Source organism: Nicotiana attenuata, unplaced genomic scaffold, assembly GCF_001879085.1.
Source record: "Nicotiana attenuata strain UT unplaced genomic scaffold, NIATTr2, whole genome shotgun sequence".
Classification (NCBI taxonomy): domain Eukaryota; kingdom Viridiplantae; phylum Streptophyta; class Magnoliopsida; order Solanales; family Solanaceae; genus Nicotiana; species Nicotiana attenuata.
In genome coordinates, this window is record NW_017671669.1 from 246,198 (window position 1) to 260,499 (window position 14,302).

General features: G+C 39.4%; 1 protein-coding gene across 1 annotated transcript; it reads right to left on the bottom strand.

Moving 5' to 3' along the window:
• Positions 1-1,792: 1,792 nt before the first annotated feature.
• LOC109209595 (probable aquaporin TIP5-1) lies at positions 1,793-3,452 on the bottom strand. The gene is made up of 3 exons (XM_019372902.1): positions 3,227-3,452; positions 2,805-3,049; positions 1,793-2,306 (listed from the first exon to the last, which is right to left on the bottom strand). Exons 1-3 carry the CDS (start codon positions 3,348-3,350, stop codon positions 1,923-1,925), a joined length of 753 nt encoding a protein of 250 aa, XP_019228447.1. The 5' UTR covers positions 3,351-3,452; the 3' UTR covers positions 1,793-1,922.
• Positions 3,453-14,302: the final 10,850 nt, after the last annotated feature.

Below are 14,302 nucleotides of genomic sequence, written 5' to 3' on the forward strand. Positions count from 1 at the left end.
ATAACCCTAGATCGTTTTCATTACATTGATATCATAAAAATCTGCTCTTGCTCTGTTCAAAGTTCATTATTTATATTTCTTTATTTAATTAGTTTAGAATCAAATATTTCTAGGTTTAATTCTTGTTTAGATAATAAGGATAGTCTAATTTAGTTAATAGTTAATCACAAGTCCTCGTGGGATCGACATCCGACTTTTAGTCACTTTATTACTTGACGATCACGTGCACTTGCGTGAGTGCGTTTGGCCGCAACAAGTTTTTGGCGCCGTTGCCGGGGACATAGAAATTAACTATTTTGGCGCCGTTGCCGGGGATCACCACCTCTTTGCCTTCCAAATGTCAGTCTTTCTTCACCTGCTTAAGGTCGCTCTCAGTTATCTAGCATATATATATCTCGACATTGGCTCACATCGGCCAGGAATCGACGAGGGTTTCTCAACCTTGAAATCGGAAGTGAGATCACACACCCCGGAAACACATTCCTCGATGCGTGGCTCCACCAGCGTCTTGTCGCCGGCCGACCGCAATGAAGAAGCTTTCTCATTTTGAGGAACGGTTTTTGATGTTTTTGCCATCTTTATATGGATTCAGGGAAAGAAAAATGTGAGATTTGTCATTGGTAACGAGGCCTAGAAAAGGACGGAGAGGCTTGATAAGATGTGAAGAACTTTGAAGATTTTCAAAAAGAATTGAAAAACTCAGAAGAATTTTGAAGATTAGTGCAAGAAAGATTCAATGTAAAATATAAAGAAGCAAGAAGAAGGCCTATTTAAGGATTCACGGCGACAGTTCAAGATACTAGTGGCCGACCATCAACTGACGTTCATTAATTATCGTGGGAACTATACTTACGTGACGCTTCGGTCGCTTTGTCGCTTACGTCACAAGGGTGGCATCATAACTAGTCGAGGTGTAAATTGAAGGCTCAGTTCATTTCTTCTCATTACACTCCGAAAAACGAGGGACTATCTATATACGGATAAAATAGGGCTTGCCCGATTTTGCCATTTAATTGAAGACCAGGGAATCGCATCGAGGATTAGTCTCGTAATGGATTGGGTCGGAGCTCGAAGATAAAGTATCAAGCTCAAGAATCGAGGTGCTCGTCGAGATCGAGGCCAACAACGACTGAGACCGTATATAACAGACTTCGAACGAAGCGCAATAACGGAAGGGCGAGATATCCGTAACCAGTCGAAGATCACGGCGGAAATCCCGGAACAGATCAGATCAAGGGCGGTTGTTTAGGCTAATCATGAGATTTACTTCTGTAATTAGAGTTATACCATAATTAGGATTCCTCTATTATATAAAGGGGAGTCCCCATCATTAGGCACCTTACATTCACACAAATCAAAGCAATAAAATATTCTCTTAGTTTATGCTCTTTTGTTTATCAGCTCGTTGCATTTTAACTGTTCTTACATAACTAGCTCGAGGGCCGATCTCGAGGGCTCTGTCCAAACGTTGGTTTGCTTTATATTATTGTCAATTTGCATCTATTATATAAGAATTTTTAGGGTAAACAATGAAAATTTTAAAAAGTCAGCAATGTAAAATAATGTAATTTAGATCAGTTTTATTAACACAAGTAAAATGCTAAATTCTATTTGATCTCTTTCGTTTCGAAAACCATGTTTAAGAATTGCAGAAGTCAGAGACTATTTGATCACTTTAATGGCTTGAAAAAGGATAGATGGCCCTGTTTATGGAGCAGGGATAAATGATAATCGAGTTTTATTTGTCTATGAATAAGATGTTGCAAGGTCAGTTTTTATAGAGCAAAATTGCTATGGCAACACAACTAACTAGACTATGATTAAGCACTAGTAGTTCTACAAGAGAGAAGGCAACATCAATATGTTATGCAGACTACGAAGAAGTAAAACACAACAAAGAGAAACAAAAAACTGCAGAGCACTTAAACAGCAATTCCACCACCTATCCCCCTCAAAGACTCAGTCGCTTGTGGAGGAAAAACCACATTATCATATAGAATTCCTGCTATGGCTGCACCAATGAAAGGTCCAACCCAGTACACTGCTTGATTACCAAAGCTACCTTTGACAACAGCAGAGCCAAATGAGTAAGCTGGGTTCATTGATCCCCCAGTAAATGGGCCCGAAGCCATGACGTTTGCTCCCACAATGAGCCCAATTGCCAATGGCCCAATTGCTCCGTGGACGCAACGTCTAGGATCAGCAGCTGCATAAACTGTGTACACTAAACCAAATGTCATTACACCTTCGAGCACTGCTCCTCCGAAACCAGTCATGTCGTGAGGAATTCCATGTGTCTGAACTTGCTGCAATGAGTACAACAATAGAAAATTAAGGTGTAACTTATCAGCAAATTAGAAAAGAATAGACAAGGACATTCTAGTAGTATGTTGCTAGAACTTATTGTTGCTAGTAACTAAGATTTGTAACACAAGTAAAGGGAAAGTCTTTTGCATTCATATACTACTCGACTCCAACAACTAACTCATTGCACACGACCATAGGAGGAGACAACCAGTGGCGGAGCCAAGAATTTCACAAAGGGATATTAAAATATAAAAAAGTAAACACATGAAGAAGTTAAAGGGATTCAATATAGAGTATATATACATAAAATTAAAATTTTGACCTGACTACACAATGTAATTTTTCGGGTATCAGTAGACACCCCTTAGCCTAAGGTGGATCCGTCACTGGAGACAACATATGTCCTCAATAAATGCGGGACACTTATTGAAGGGGTAAAATGATGAAAAGAACACAAGCAGGGAAATATCTTGAAATTGAAAGCTCTGAAAACATACCTGATTAGTGCATTTCAGAACAAGGCAGGCCATGACAGAACCAAGCATCTGAGAAATCCAGTAGAATATGGACATGGGAATACTTATATGGCCTCCTATAGCCATTCCGAACGTGACAGCCGGATTCACGTGGCCGCCGGAGATATTGGCTGATATATACACTGCCACGGACAATGCAAATGCATTCGCAACTGCAACTGCCACTAGGCTAGATGGATCCGATGTCGCATCAGGAGTCATTTTCCCTGTCAACATCCCATTATATATAAGTTACACAACTCAAACTACATTTTAACGCAAGCCATCATATAGTAATACATTACTACTAGGATTGTAGAAAATCCTGGTAAGCACTCAAAACATTTCTTGATGATCATTATGTTTTTTTTTTTTTTTTAATAAAATAAGAGAGAAGAACTCACTGGTAGACATGGCAGCGCCGGCAGCGGCAAAGACGAAAAGGAAAGTGGAGAGAAACTCTGCGACATAGGATCTAAGAGCATTGGGAGTGACAGAGTGCTGCAAGCGGGAAGCAAGGGACGCCATTTAATGATGATGATCTGAGAAGAATTAAGAAGAAGTTTGAATTCAATTTGCTCCAAGCGGAAACTTGTATTCAACTATTCTCAAAGAAAACGACCAAATGAAGTGACGGTTGAGTGGTTTCCGAAAGTATATATAGGAGTTGAGGGGAATTACTAGGATTTACTGGTTGCAACGATTCCTCAAGGATTTCGATTCAAATATTAACCGCCAAATACAAGTGGCTCTTTATGCTAAACTGCCGTTTTTTTTCTTTCTCTAAATTATAAAATTGACCATTTTGGGTACTTGTTGGGCTGTTCCAAAAAATTGGACCATAGTACCGCTCCTTAAATTGTACGCAATCTATTCTAATAACATCTGCTCAAAAGAAAGCAAAAAATTGACCTTATTTGGCTATAAATAGCTAATTAGCTAATATTAATAGCATTATTAGTAATATTTATAAATTGGTCAATTTTTGCAATAAGTTGCTTATAGGCGTACATAGCTGATAGTTTTGGCAGCTTCAGGAGAAACTAAAAAGAGATACTTCTTTTTTAGCTGACGTGGTAAATAAAAATAAATGGAGTACTAACTAAAATAAGAATAGGATTTAAAAAATGTAAATACATCGGCACGTTCAAATAAAAACGGGCAATTAAAAAGACGACGATAGTAATTCGATATCTATCTATATCTATCTATATCTATCTATATCTATCTATCTATCTATCTATATCTATATTATTATAAAAGCACGAATAATTTATGCTAAATGTTGAACGACTAAAATATCCCTAAAACATTGATCGACTTTTATGCCCTTAAATATTTGTATAATTTTAGGATCTAATAGTAAATTACCTAATAATGAAATTCTATTTCGATTTAAACTACACATATTGCCGATCCTACAATATCGATCCTACTTGAATAAGAAAATGACGTCCATAATTTTCTATAAAAAAATTGTTGTTCCTAATTAGAATTCTCTATTAATAAACAAGGCACGTACTAAAAGAAAATTTTCGTAATATGCTCTAAAAACATTTATAACATTTTAAACAAATTGAAATATTCTTACAATTCTTTAAAGTTAATCTTTATTAGTGCATATAAAGCTAAGGCTAAATTATATGATATATTATGTGTTCCTAAATATGAGGAGTTATTACATAATAAATTAAGTTAATTTTTAAAATATTAATAAAAATATAATTAAATGATAATCTTTTAAAATATAAAATCTACTTTTAAATAATAAAAAATTATAGGGGCAAGTTTATATTTTTTTTTCTTTTACATGATAATAAGGTGGTTCTAATAATACAAATGAGATTGTTCTCTTTAATTTATTTATTTTTATTTCAATATGAGCAATTGATTCCTTTACAATTTTCTCAATGAAAATCGATGGATATATGTTAGATTAAGTTTCCTAGAACAAGTTCGTTCAAGTCGTCTATATATTGAACTTTAACAAATTTTTTCTTTGATTGGTTTATTTTCATTAGATGCTCATATGCCATTAATTGTCTTCAATTCAATGTTACATCAATTTATATTCAAATGAGAAGTAAAATATTTAGAATATTATTATTAATGAATTATGCGTGATGATTGGCTAAAAATAGTTGAAAGTAAGTGAAACACAATGATTGGATCGGCTTCATTACAAAAGCAAAAATATATTACGATGTTCATATAAAATATGAAAATCAACTGGAACTTTCCGAACAAATAGGAAGCTTGTATAATATAAAGTATTGATTTTATCTTTGTTTATTGTTCTGAAGATATTGAATTTCTTGTTTTTTAAATTATCTATCTTTTTCATATTTACCTTATTCTAGATAATAAATATTTATTTGTTTTATAAAATAAATGTATGTACTATTTAAGGTAGTGGTTTATTGAGAGATGCATATGTTATTTTAGAGTATTAAAGTAATATAATTCTTTTAAAAGTATCTATTCTTCATGTCCACGTAATTCTTGATTATTCTCGATAGTACATATTTAAATAGTGGAGATTTATCCAAAAGTTTTAAAATTTATTTTAACTCAAACGATTGAAATGAATTTCAAAATTATCCTATACTTCTTTGTAATTTTCGATAATATTTTCAAGTAAAAAGGTATGAACTCGACACAATTATGTGATTCATATGATTAACCATGTATTTTATTACTCTTACATATTTTCAAAAAATTGTGAAAAAACTTCTTAACAATGTTACGTTATATGTAAAAAATTCATCTTAATAGGTGTCGCATGTAGTTGTTTTTCTTGCATGATTGTGACTGTTATTTTTATTATATTTTGAGGAGCGGGGTAATAATTTTGAGTGAAAAATGTACAAAAATCGTAATTTATTATATAACCATGGAGTATACAATGCTTAAATCCAGCACAAAATACAAAATTGATCGCTTTGTCGAAATGTCGTTCGTCTTTTTTACCCTTTTAAAATAGAGTTCACATTGGATAAAATAGTCATTTCATTATTTTTCTAATATTTAAGATCATTAACAACTATTAAGCCCATTAATTATTTTCCTAATATATAAAACTTAAAATTTCCAATTCCTTTAATTATGGAATTCCAAATAATTTCAACTAAAAGTAGGAAATTTTGGTACTAGGAAAGTTTCGTGAAAGACCCAAATGGTCCCTTATGTATAAGACCAGGTTTAAGTTAGTTCTTTATATATTACCTTGGACATCAATCGTCCTTTAGGTTTGCTGAAATTGGACACCTTTGGTCTAAGGATCATTGAAATCCTTTTTTTAACGAGAAAAAGGGTAGTATGTGACGGCAACTCTATTCCTTAAGGGAAATTGTTAGGCCGAGTGAAAATGGTTCTTTTTTCTTTCCTTGGAAATGCCCAATGAAAACTTCACTCCCAAACTTTTTTACTGGAAAGGGGATCAGGGATGTTGCATGTGACTGACTGGATGAACTTACAATTTAAGCGATGTGTAAAAAACTCCATAGACGAAGTGACTGGTTTTTTGGCTTTTTCTTTTCAAATTGCTTCAGATCCATTTTATCGTCCAATTTGTTTTTCTCAGATACAAAAATATATTTCTTGATCATTATATTTATTTATTCTTCGCAATGAACAACACAATTTGGGTGCATTAAAGTGTCTTATTTTTTTATATAGCGATAGAATTTAATTTATTTAACCTCTATGATTTTGTTACTGGAGGATAGAAAAAGAAGTGCAAGAAAAAAGGAACTTCTTAGCAGAGGGGGGAGCAAAGTCTTTATGCAAATATATGATGATGATGGATGGAGGTTGAAATCGTAAAGAAAGAACATAGATGAAAGTAGCAAAAAGGAGAAAATAAATTTTTACTTAATGGTGGAAAAGACAATAGTGACAGTTGGGTGGTGTGACGATCTCATCTTGCTATTAAATATATTCTGTTACAAAGCACGAAAGCTCTTAGTGAAATGTCGTTCGCCTTTTTTATCCTTTAAAAATAGGTTTCACATCGGACAAAATTGTAATTAAATAATTTTTCTAATATTTAAGACTTTGAAATCATCTAAAATTTTCTTTCCTTATTTGAATTATGTAGGAACTCCTAATATTTTTAATATTTAAGACCTTGAAATCGACTAAATTTTACTTAATAATTGCTTCCTTATTTGAAATCACAACGTCCAACAAAATACGTGTATTGATTCGTTTGGATGCTAAGGTATTAAAAGTGATTTGAACCACTATCTTATTTGTCCTTATTGAAGTTAATAATTAAATTTTATAAACAGTTATAATACCAAATATCAACTCGACCAAAATTAGCAAAGTCATTAAGTACATTTTCTTTTTCATATTTTTTTGAGTATGAGTTCTAACTTTTCAATAATTGCTAATGGAAGTTCACCTTCAACGGTTGCCTTTTGCTCACATAATAAATACTAGTATTAGAACCCGCGCGATGAGCGAATAACATTAAAAAAACTATTAATCATATTATTTTAATAAAATTATCAACTGTTATTTTGTATCTTTAATGCAGTGTAACCAAAAATAAATAAAATTATAGGAAACTAATTATATAGCTTTAATTAACTTTTCTATTTATTATTTCAATTTATTACGTTATCGGCTATTTCGTATTATTACATAGATATAAAAGCTTTTATTAATGGGTTAGTATCCTTGTCCATTACACCATTTTATATATCGATATACATTTTTATTTCTCCTAATTTTTTAATTCTTTTGTTTCTTATATTGTTAACAGTTTTTCGAATATTTAATATATATAAATAATAATTTTGTATTTCCTACTTTATTGATGTGACGACTCAACCCGTCGTCACGTGTGTTACCGTCCCGTTTCTCCCATTTTCTATTTTTTTATGCTTCATTATAAGTATTTGATGTGTTAGAGTTGATTGGGATTAGTTCTAGAAGGAAATGAGACACTTAGTCTCTTTAAGGAAGGCTTGTTTTGGAAAAGTCAACCGGACGTTGACCTTTGTGTTAGAGGGCTCGGATTTGAATTCCGATGATTTGGTTAGCTTCGGGGGATGATTTGTGACTTAGGAGTGTGATCAAAAGTGATTTTGGAGGTCCAAAGTAGAATTAGGCTTGAATTGGCAAAGTTAAGATTTTGGCGAATTCCGGTCGATAGGTGAGATTTTGATCCGGGGGTCGGAATGGAATTTCGAGAGTTTCAGTAGCTTCGTTAGGTGATTTGGGATGTGTGTGCAAAAATTTCAGGTCATTCGGAGGTGTTTTGGTTGGGTTTTTGATCGAATGCGTGTTTCGGAAGTTTCGGAAGAACTTAGGCTTGAATTCGATGAGAAATGATGGTTTTAGTGTTGTTTGAGGTGTTTTGATGATTGTAGCAAGTTTGAATAAGGTATTGGATCATGTTTGTATTTTTGGTTGAGGTCCCGGGGGCCTCGGGGTGATTTCGGATGCCTAACGGGAAGTTTTGAACTTAAAGAGATTGCAGAATTGTGCTGCTTCTGGTATTTTCGCTTCTGCGGAAATGGGACCGCAGAACCGGTACCGGAGAAGCGATTCAAGAACCGCAGAAGCGACAGTAATCGCAGGTGCGAAGATGCCAACCGCATCTGCCGAGTTGCAGATGCGACAAAAGGACCGCAGATGCGGAATTTTGGACTTTAAGGAGATTTCCGCAGGAGCGGAAAAAGACCGCAGATGCGGTAGCCGCAGAAGCGGAAAATGACCGCAGGTGCAGAAACAACTGATCAGAAGTGGGTTTTTAATCCCTTCGCGAAATTTTACAGAAACATATTTTTAACTTCGGAATTGGGGTGTTCTTGAGCGATTTTGAAGAGGAAATTCAAGGACTTCGATCAGGTAAGCATTCTTGGACTTAGAACACAATTTTATCATGCAAATACATGAAATTACACTGAAAACTCAAGGAATTAAGGTCAAAAATGGTGGTTTAGGGCTTGAAACCTAAGAGAACAAAAATGAGAATTTGAGGGGCCATTTGGACTCCGATTTTGGTGTTCTTTATATGCATGGACTCGTGGCGGATAAGGAATCCGGTGATGTGAATTTTATAATTTTTCGAGAAGTGGGCCCGGGGCTCGGGTTTTGCCAACTTCGTGATTTTCGATGTTTTTCGAGTCTTTTCGATTGGGTTATATTCCCTTAGCATATTGTGACGTATTCGTTGTGGTTTTGGTCAGATTCGACGCGCGAGGAGGTGAATTCGAAAGGCAAAGGCGTAGCAAGCTAGGACTTTGGCCAGCTTGAGGTTAGTAATAAATGTAAATGCTGTGTTGAGGGTTTGAAACCCCGAATTTGCACAACGTAGTGCTATGTGAGGTGACTTGCACGCCGGATAACGGGCGTGGGGTAGAGCATCGTCGGGGATTGTCCCGCTTAATAAAATTACTACCTAATTGATTGTAGTTTTGTGATATCCTTATAAAAATGGATTAATTGTCATAATTGGGCTTCGTGCCAACTACTTGAATCCTTCAGGGATTATTTTTACTGGTTTCTTACCATATTTCTAGATATTGAACTCAGTCCTGGTATCTAACACTGTTTTTGTAAACTCAGCCATTTTTCTAAAAGTAGAAACTAAAGTAATATTTTTAAATGAAGTTTGGGCTGAATATTTTTATATTATTGTGCCGAAAGGCTTGTGTGATTTTGGACTGAGTATGGGATCGGACTGCACGCCGCAGTGGTATGATGATGATGTTGATATGAGGCCAAGGGCCTGATTGACGCTACGAGATGGCTTATTATTGCGCTTGGGCCGTAAGGGGCCCCTCCCGGAGTCTGCACACCCCCAGTGAGCGCCGTCGATGTTAAATAAATGGAGCGGGCTGCACGGCCGCAGCGGGGTACTGGAGAGTACCGGTTTATGTGTTGCATTGCATATTGAATTGTCATTTATTCTTAATATGATGTGACTTTATTATAATTGTTTTCAATGTTTACTGTATTATGTTATTGGATCACGTTGTTGTATTTATAGCTTTGCTTTGTGTTTATTTAGGATTTCTTATTCTCAGACTGTATTTATGTTTATTACTTTCTGGGTTGGAAGTACTCACATTACTCCCTGCACCTTGTGTGCAGATTCAGGCACACCCACTGAGGCTGAGTGAGATCTTTCTCTGCCTAGCATCACATTCGGGAGATTCAAGGTAGCTGCAAATTGGCGTTCGCAGTCCTGATCTTCCTTCTATTTATTTATTTGTTTTCCACATTTCTAGAGAAACATTATGTAGTAGGTTAATACTCATGCATTAGAGGCTCATACTTGTGACACCAGATTCTATGGGCTGAATAGTATATTTTATTTTAGGGTTTTCGGGTGTTAAAAATTATTTCAGAAATTCCGCATTTAATTTGGTATTTTAGTTGTGAATTTTTATTTATCCTCTGTGATTAATCGGTCAAGATTGTTTAAACGGTCGGGCTTGCCTAGTAGTGTGTTGGGCGCCATCACGACCGGGGTTGGGTCGTGACAAGGTGGTATCAGAGCCTAGGTTACTTGGTCTCGCGAGTCATGAGCCGGTTTAGTAGAGTCTCGTGGATCGGTACGGAGACGTCTGTACTTATCCTCGAGAGGCTGCAGAACCTTCAGGAAATACTTCATATTCTTGAAACTCTTGTCGTGCGGCTTTGTTGAATTGAGAACTAAATCTTTATTATTCTATTCTCTCACAGATGGTGAGAACACGAGCTACCGAACGTGACAGACGACCACCAGTGCCACCTACTGAGGCCGCCAGAGGCCGTGGACGCGGTCGTGGTCGTGGCAGGGGTAGAGTAGCCGGGGCCGTACCTGCTAATCCGATAATTGCCCTAGCTCAGGATCAGGCTCCAGCGGTGGAGACTCCAGCAGCACCTGCTGAGGCACCAGCTGTGCCTATTGTGATTCCGGGTCTTCAGGAGACCTTGGCACATATCTTGACGGTCTGTACTGGACTGGCTCAGGCAGTTTCAGCTACCACAGCAGCAGCAACTACTTCACAGACCGGGGGACGCAATCAGACCCCCGATGCCCGCACACCTGCGTAGGGAGTGCAGGGAGTGCAGGGGCTACAGACACCAGAGGCACCTCCAGCTCAGCAGGTTGTACCAGCTCAGGGTTTTGTGGTTCCAGCTATGCCAGACGATGAGCAGCGTCGTCTCGAGAGGTTTGGTAGACTCCAGCCTCCGACATTCGGTAGTGCTGAGGGCGAGGATGCCCAGAGTTTTCTTGACAGATGTCAGCGTATGCTCCGTACTGCAGGGATCCTCGAGTCGAGTGGTGTGGCATTTACTACATTTCAGTTCACGGGGGCTGCTCTTACTTGGTGGGAGGACTTTGAGAGGCGTAGGCCTGCCGGTGTAGCACCTCTGACTTGGCAGCAGTTTTCAGCTCTTTTTCTGGAGAAGTATATACCTCTGTCCCGCAGGGAAGAGTTGCGTAGGCAGTTTGAGTGGCTGACACAGGGAGATATGACAGTGACTCAGTACGAGATGAGGTTTTCCCAGCTGGCTCGTCATGCTACTTGGATGGTTCTATCAGATCGTGAGAGGATCAGGAGATTTGTGGATGGTCTTAACTACCATCTCCGTATTCTGATGACTAGAGAGAGAGTACCGGGTGCTACGTTTGAGGAGGTGGTAGACATTGCTCGTGAGATTGAGTCAGTTCGCCGTAGAGAGCGAGAGGAGAGGGAGGCTAAGAGGCCTCGTGGATCAGGCAGTTACAGTGGTGCTCCATCGAGAGGTCAGTTTCAGCAGGGTAGAGGTCGTTCTTTCAGGCCTGCTCAGTCAGCTCGTCCAGAGTATCGTGGGGGATCTTCAGGCCGTGGTCATCATGGGCCCCAGCAGGGTCAGACTTCACTCAGCGCCTTCCCAGCTCAGAGTTCGTCTCATGCCCCATCAGTTCAGGGTTCTTCTACGCCGAGTGCATCTGCTAGTCACTCCGGTGCGAGAGGTTCTCATCAGTCCCCATCTTCAGTACCGGGCAGCTGCTATGAGTGCAAAGAGTTGGGTCATTTTAGGAGGCAGTGCCCTCGCCTTCGTGGTAGACAGCATCAGCAGAGGGGTCAGCCCTCGACTTCTGCTCCAGTTACTTCATCACCCGCCCAGTCAGCTAAGGGTGGAGATCAGGCAGCCAGGGTCGCCCCAGAGGTGGAGATCGATCAGGCGGTGGCCAGGCTCGTTTCTATGCGATGTCGGGCAGGACAGATGCCATTGCTTCAGACGCTGTCATTACAGGTATTATTTCAGTCTGTCACAGAGACGCCTCAGTATTATTTGATCCCGGTTCTACCTACTCATATGTGTCTTCACATTTTGCTCATCATTTGGGTACATCCGAGGGTGTCTTGCCTTACCTGTTCATGTATCTACCCCGGTGGACGACACTATTGCTGTAGACCATGTATTCCGGTCATGTTTGGTGACTATTGGGGGTCTGGAGACCCGAGTTGATTTATTGCTACTGAATATGGTAGATTTCGATATTATCTTGGGCATGGACTGATTATCTCCGTGTCATGCTATTCTAGGCTGTTATGCTAAGAAAGTCACTTTGGCTATGCCGGGTGTACCGCGGATCGAGTGGCGTGGTGTGACTGACTATATCCCTAGCAGAGTTATTTCTTTCTTGAAGGCCCAGCGTATGGTTGGGAAGGGTTGTCTTTCCTATTTGGCGTTTGTGAGAGATGTGGGAGCTGAGGCTCCTAGCATTGAGTCTGTTCCGGTTGTCAGGGAGTTTCCCGATGTGTTTCCTGCAGACCTGCCGGGCATGCCGCCAGACAGGGATATTGATTTCGGTATTGATCTGGTGCCGGGCACCCAGCCCATCTCTATTCCACCATATCGTATGGCACCAGCGGAGTTGAAAGAATTAAAGGAGCAGCTTCAGGAGCTCCTGGATAAGGGGTTTATTCGGCCTAGTGTGTCACCTTGGGGTGCACCAGTTCTATTTGTGAAGAAGAAGGATGGCACAATGAGAATGTGCATCGATTATAGGCAATTAAACAAGGTAACAATTAAGAACAAGTACCCCTTACCTCGCATTGATGATTTGTTTGACCAGCTTCAGGGAGCGAGGGTGTTCTCCAAGATTGATCTCCGTTCGGGTTATCACCAGTTGAAGATCAGGGACTCAGATATTCATAAGACTGCTTTCAGGACTAGATATGGTCACTATGAATTTCTTGTCATGTCTTTCGGGCTGACCAATGCCCCAGCAACATTCATGCACCTGATGAACAGTGTGTTCCGGCCTTACCTGGATTCATTTGTCATAGTGTTCATTGATGACATACTAGTATACTCGCGCAGTCAGGAGAAGCACGCGCAACATTTGCGAGTTGTGTTGCAGAAATTAAGGAGGAGAGGCTTTATGCAAAGTTCTCCAAGTGTGAGTTCTGGCTCGGTTCAGTGGCTTTCTTGGGACATGTGGTGTTCAGCGAGGGTATTCAGGTTGACCCAAAGAAGATAGAGGCGGTGCAGAGTTGGCCTAGACCAACCTCAGCCACAGAGATTCGCAGCTTCCTTGGGTTAGCAGGTTACTATCGCCAGTTTGTGCAGGGTTTTTCCTCTATTGCATCGCCCTTGACTAAGTTGACGCAGAAGGGTGCACCATTTGTATGGTCGGACGAGTGCGAGGAGAGCTTTCAGAAGCTCAAGACAGCTTTGACCACAGCTCCAGTATTGGTATTGCCATCAGCTTCAGGCTCTTACACGGTATATTGTGATGCTTCGAGAGTTGGGATCGGATGTGTGTTGATGCAGGAGGGTAGAGTTATTGCATATGCTTCTCGGCAGTTGAAGCCTCATGAGAAGAACTACCCTGTTCATGACTTAGAGTTGGCTGCTATAGTTCATGCTTTGAAGATTTGGAGGCACTACTTATATGGCGTATCTTGTGAGGTACATACGGATCATCGCAGCCTTCAGCATTTGTTCAAGCAAAAGGATCTTAATTTGAGGCAGCGTAGATGGTTGGAATTACTTAAGGATTATAACATTACTATTCTGTATCACCCGGGGAAGGCCAATGTAGTGGCCGATGCTTTAAGCTGGAAGTCGGTGAGTATGGGGAGCTTGGCATACATTCCAGTTGAGGAGAGGCCATTTGCAGTTGATGTTCAGGCCTTTGCAACCGATTTGTGAGACTAGATATTTCAGAGCCCAGTCGAGTGTTGGCTTGTGTGGTTTCTCGGTCTTCCTTGTATGACCGTATCAGGGAGTGTCAGTATGAGGATCCGCATTTGCTTGTCCTCAAGGATAGGGTTCAGCATGATGATGCCAGGGACGTGACTATTGGGGATGATGGTGTGTTGAGGATGCAGGGCCGGATTTGCGTGCCCAAGGTAGATGGGCTTCGGGAGTTGATATCAGAGGAGGCCCATAGCTCGCGGTATTCCATTCATCCGGGTGCCGCGAAGATGTATCAGGATCTTAGACAGCACTATTGGTGGCGGAGGATGAAGAGA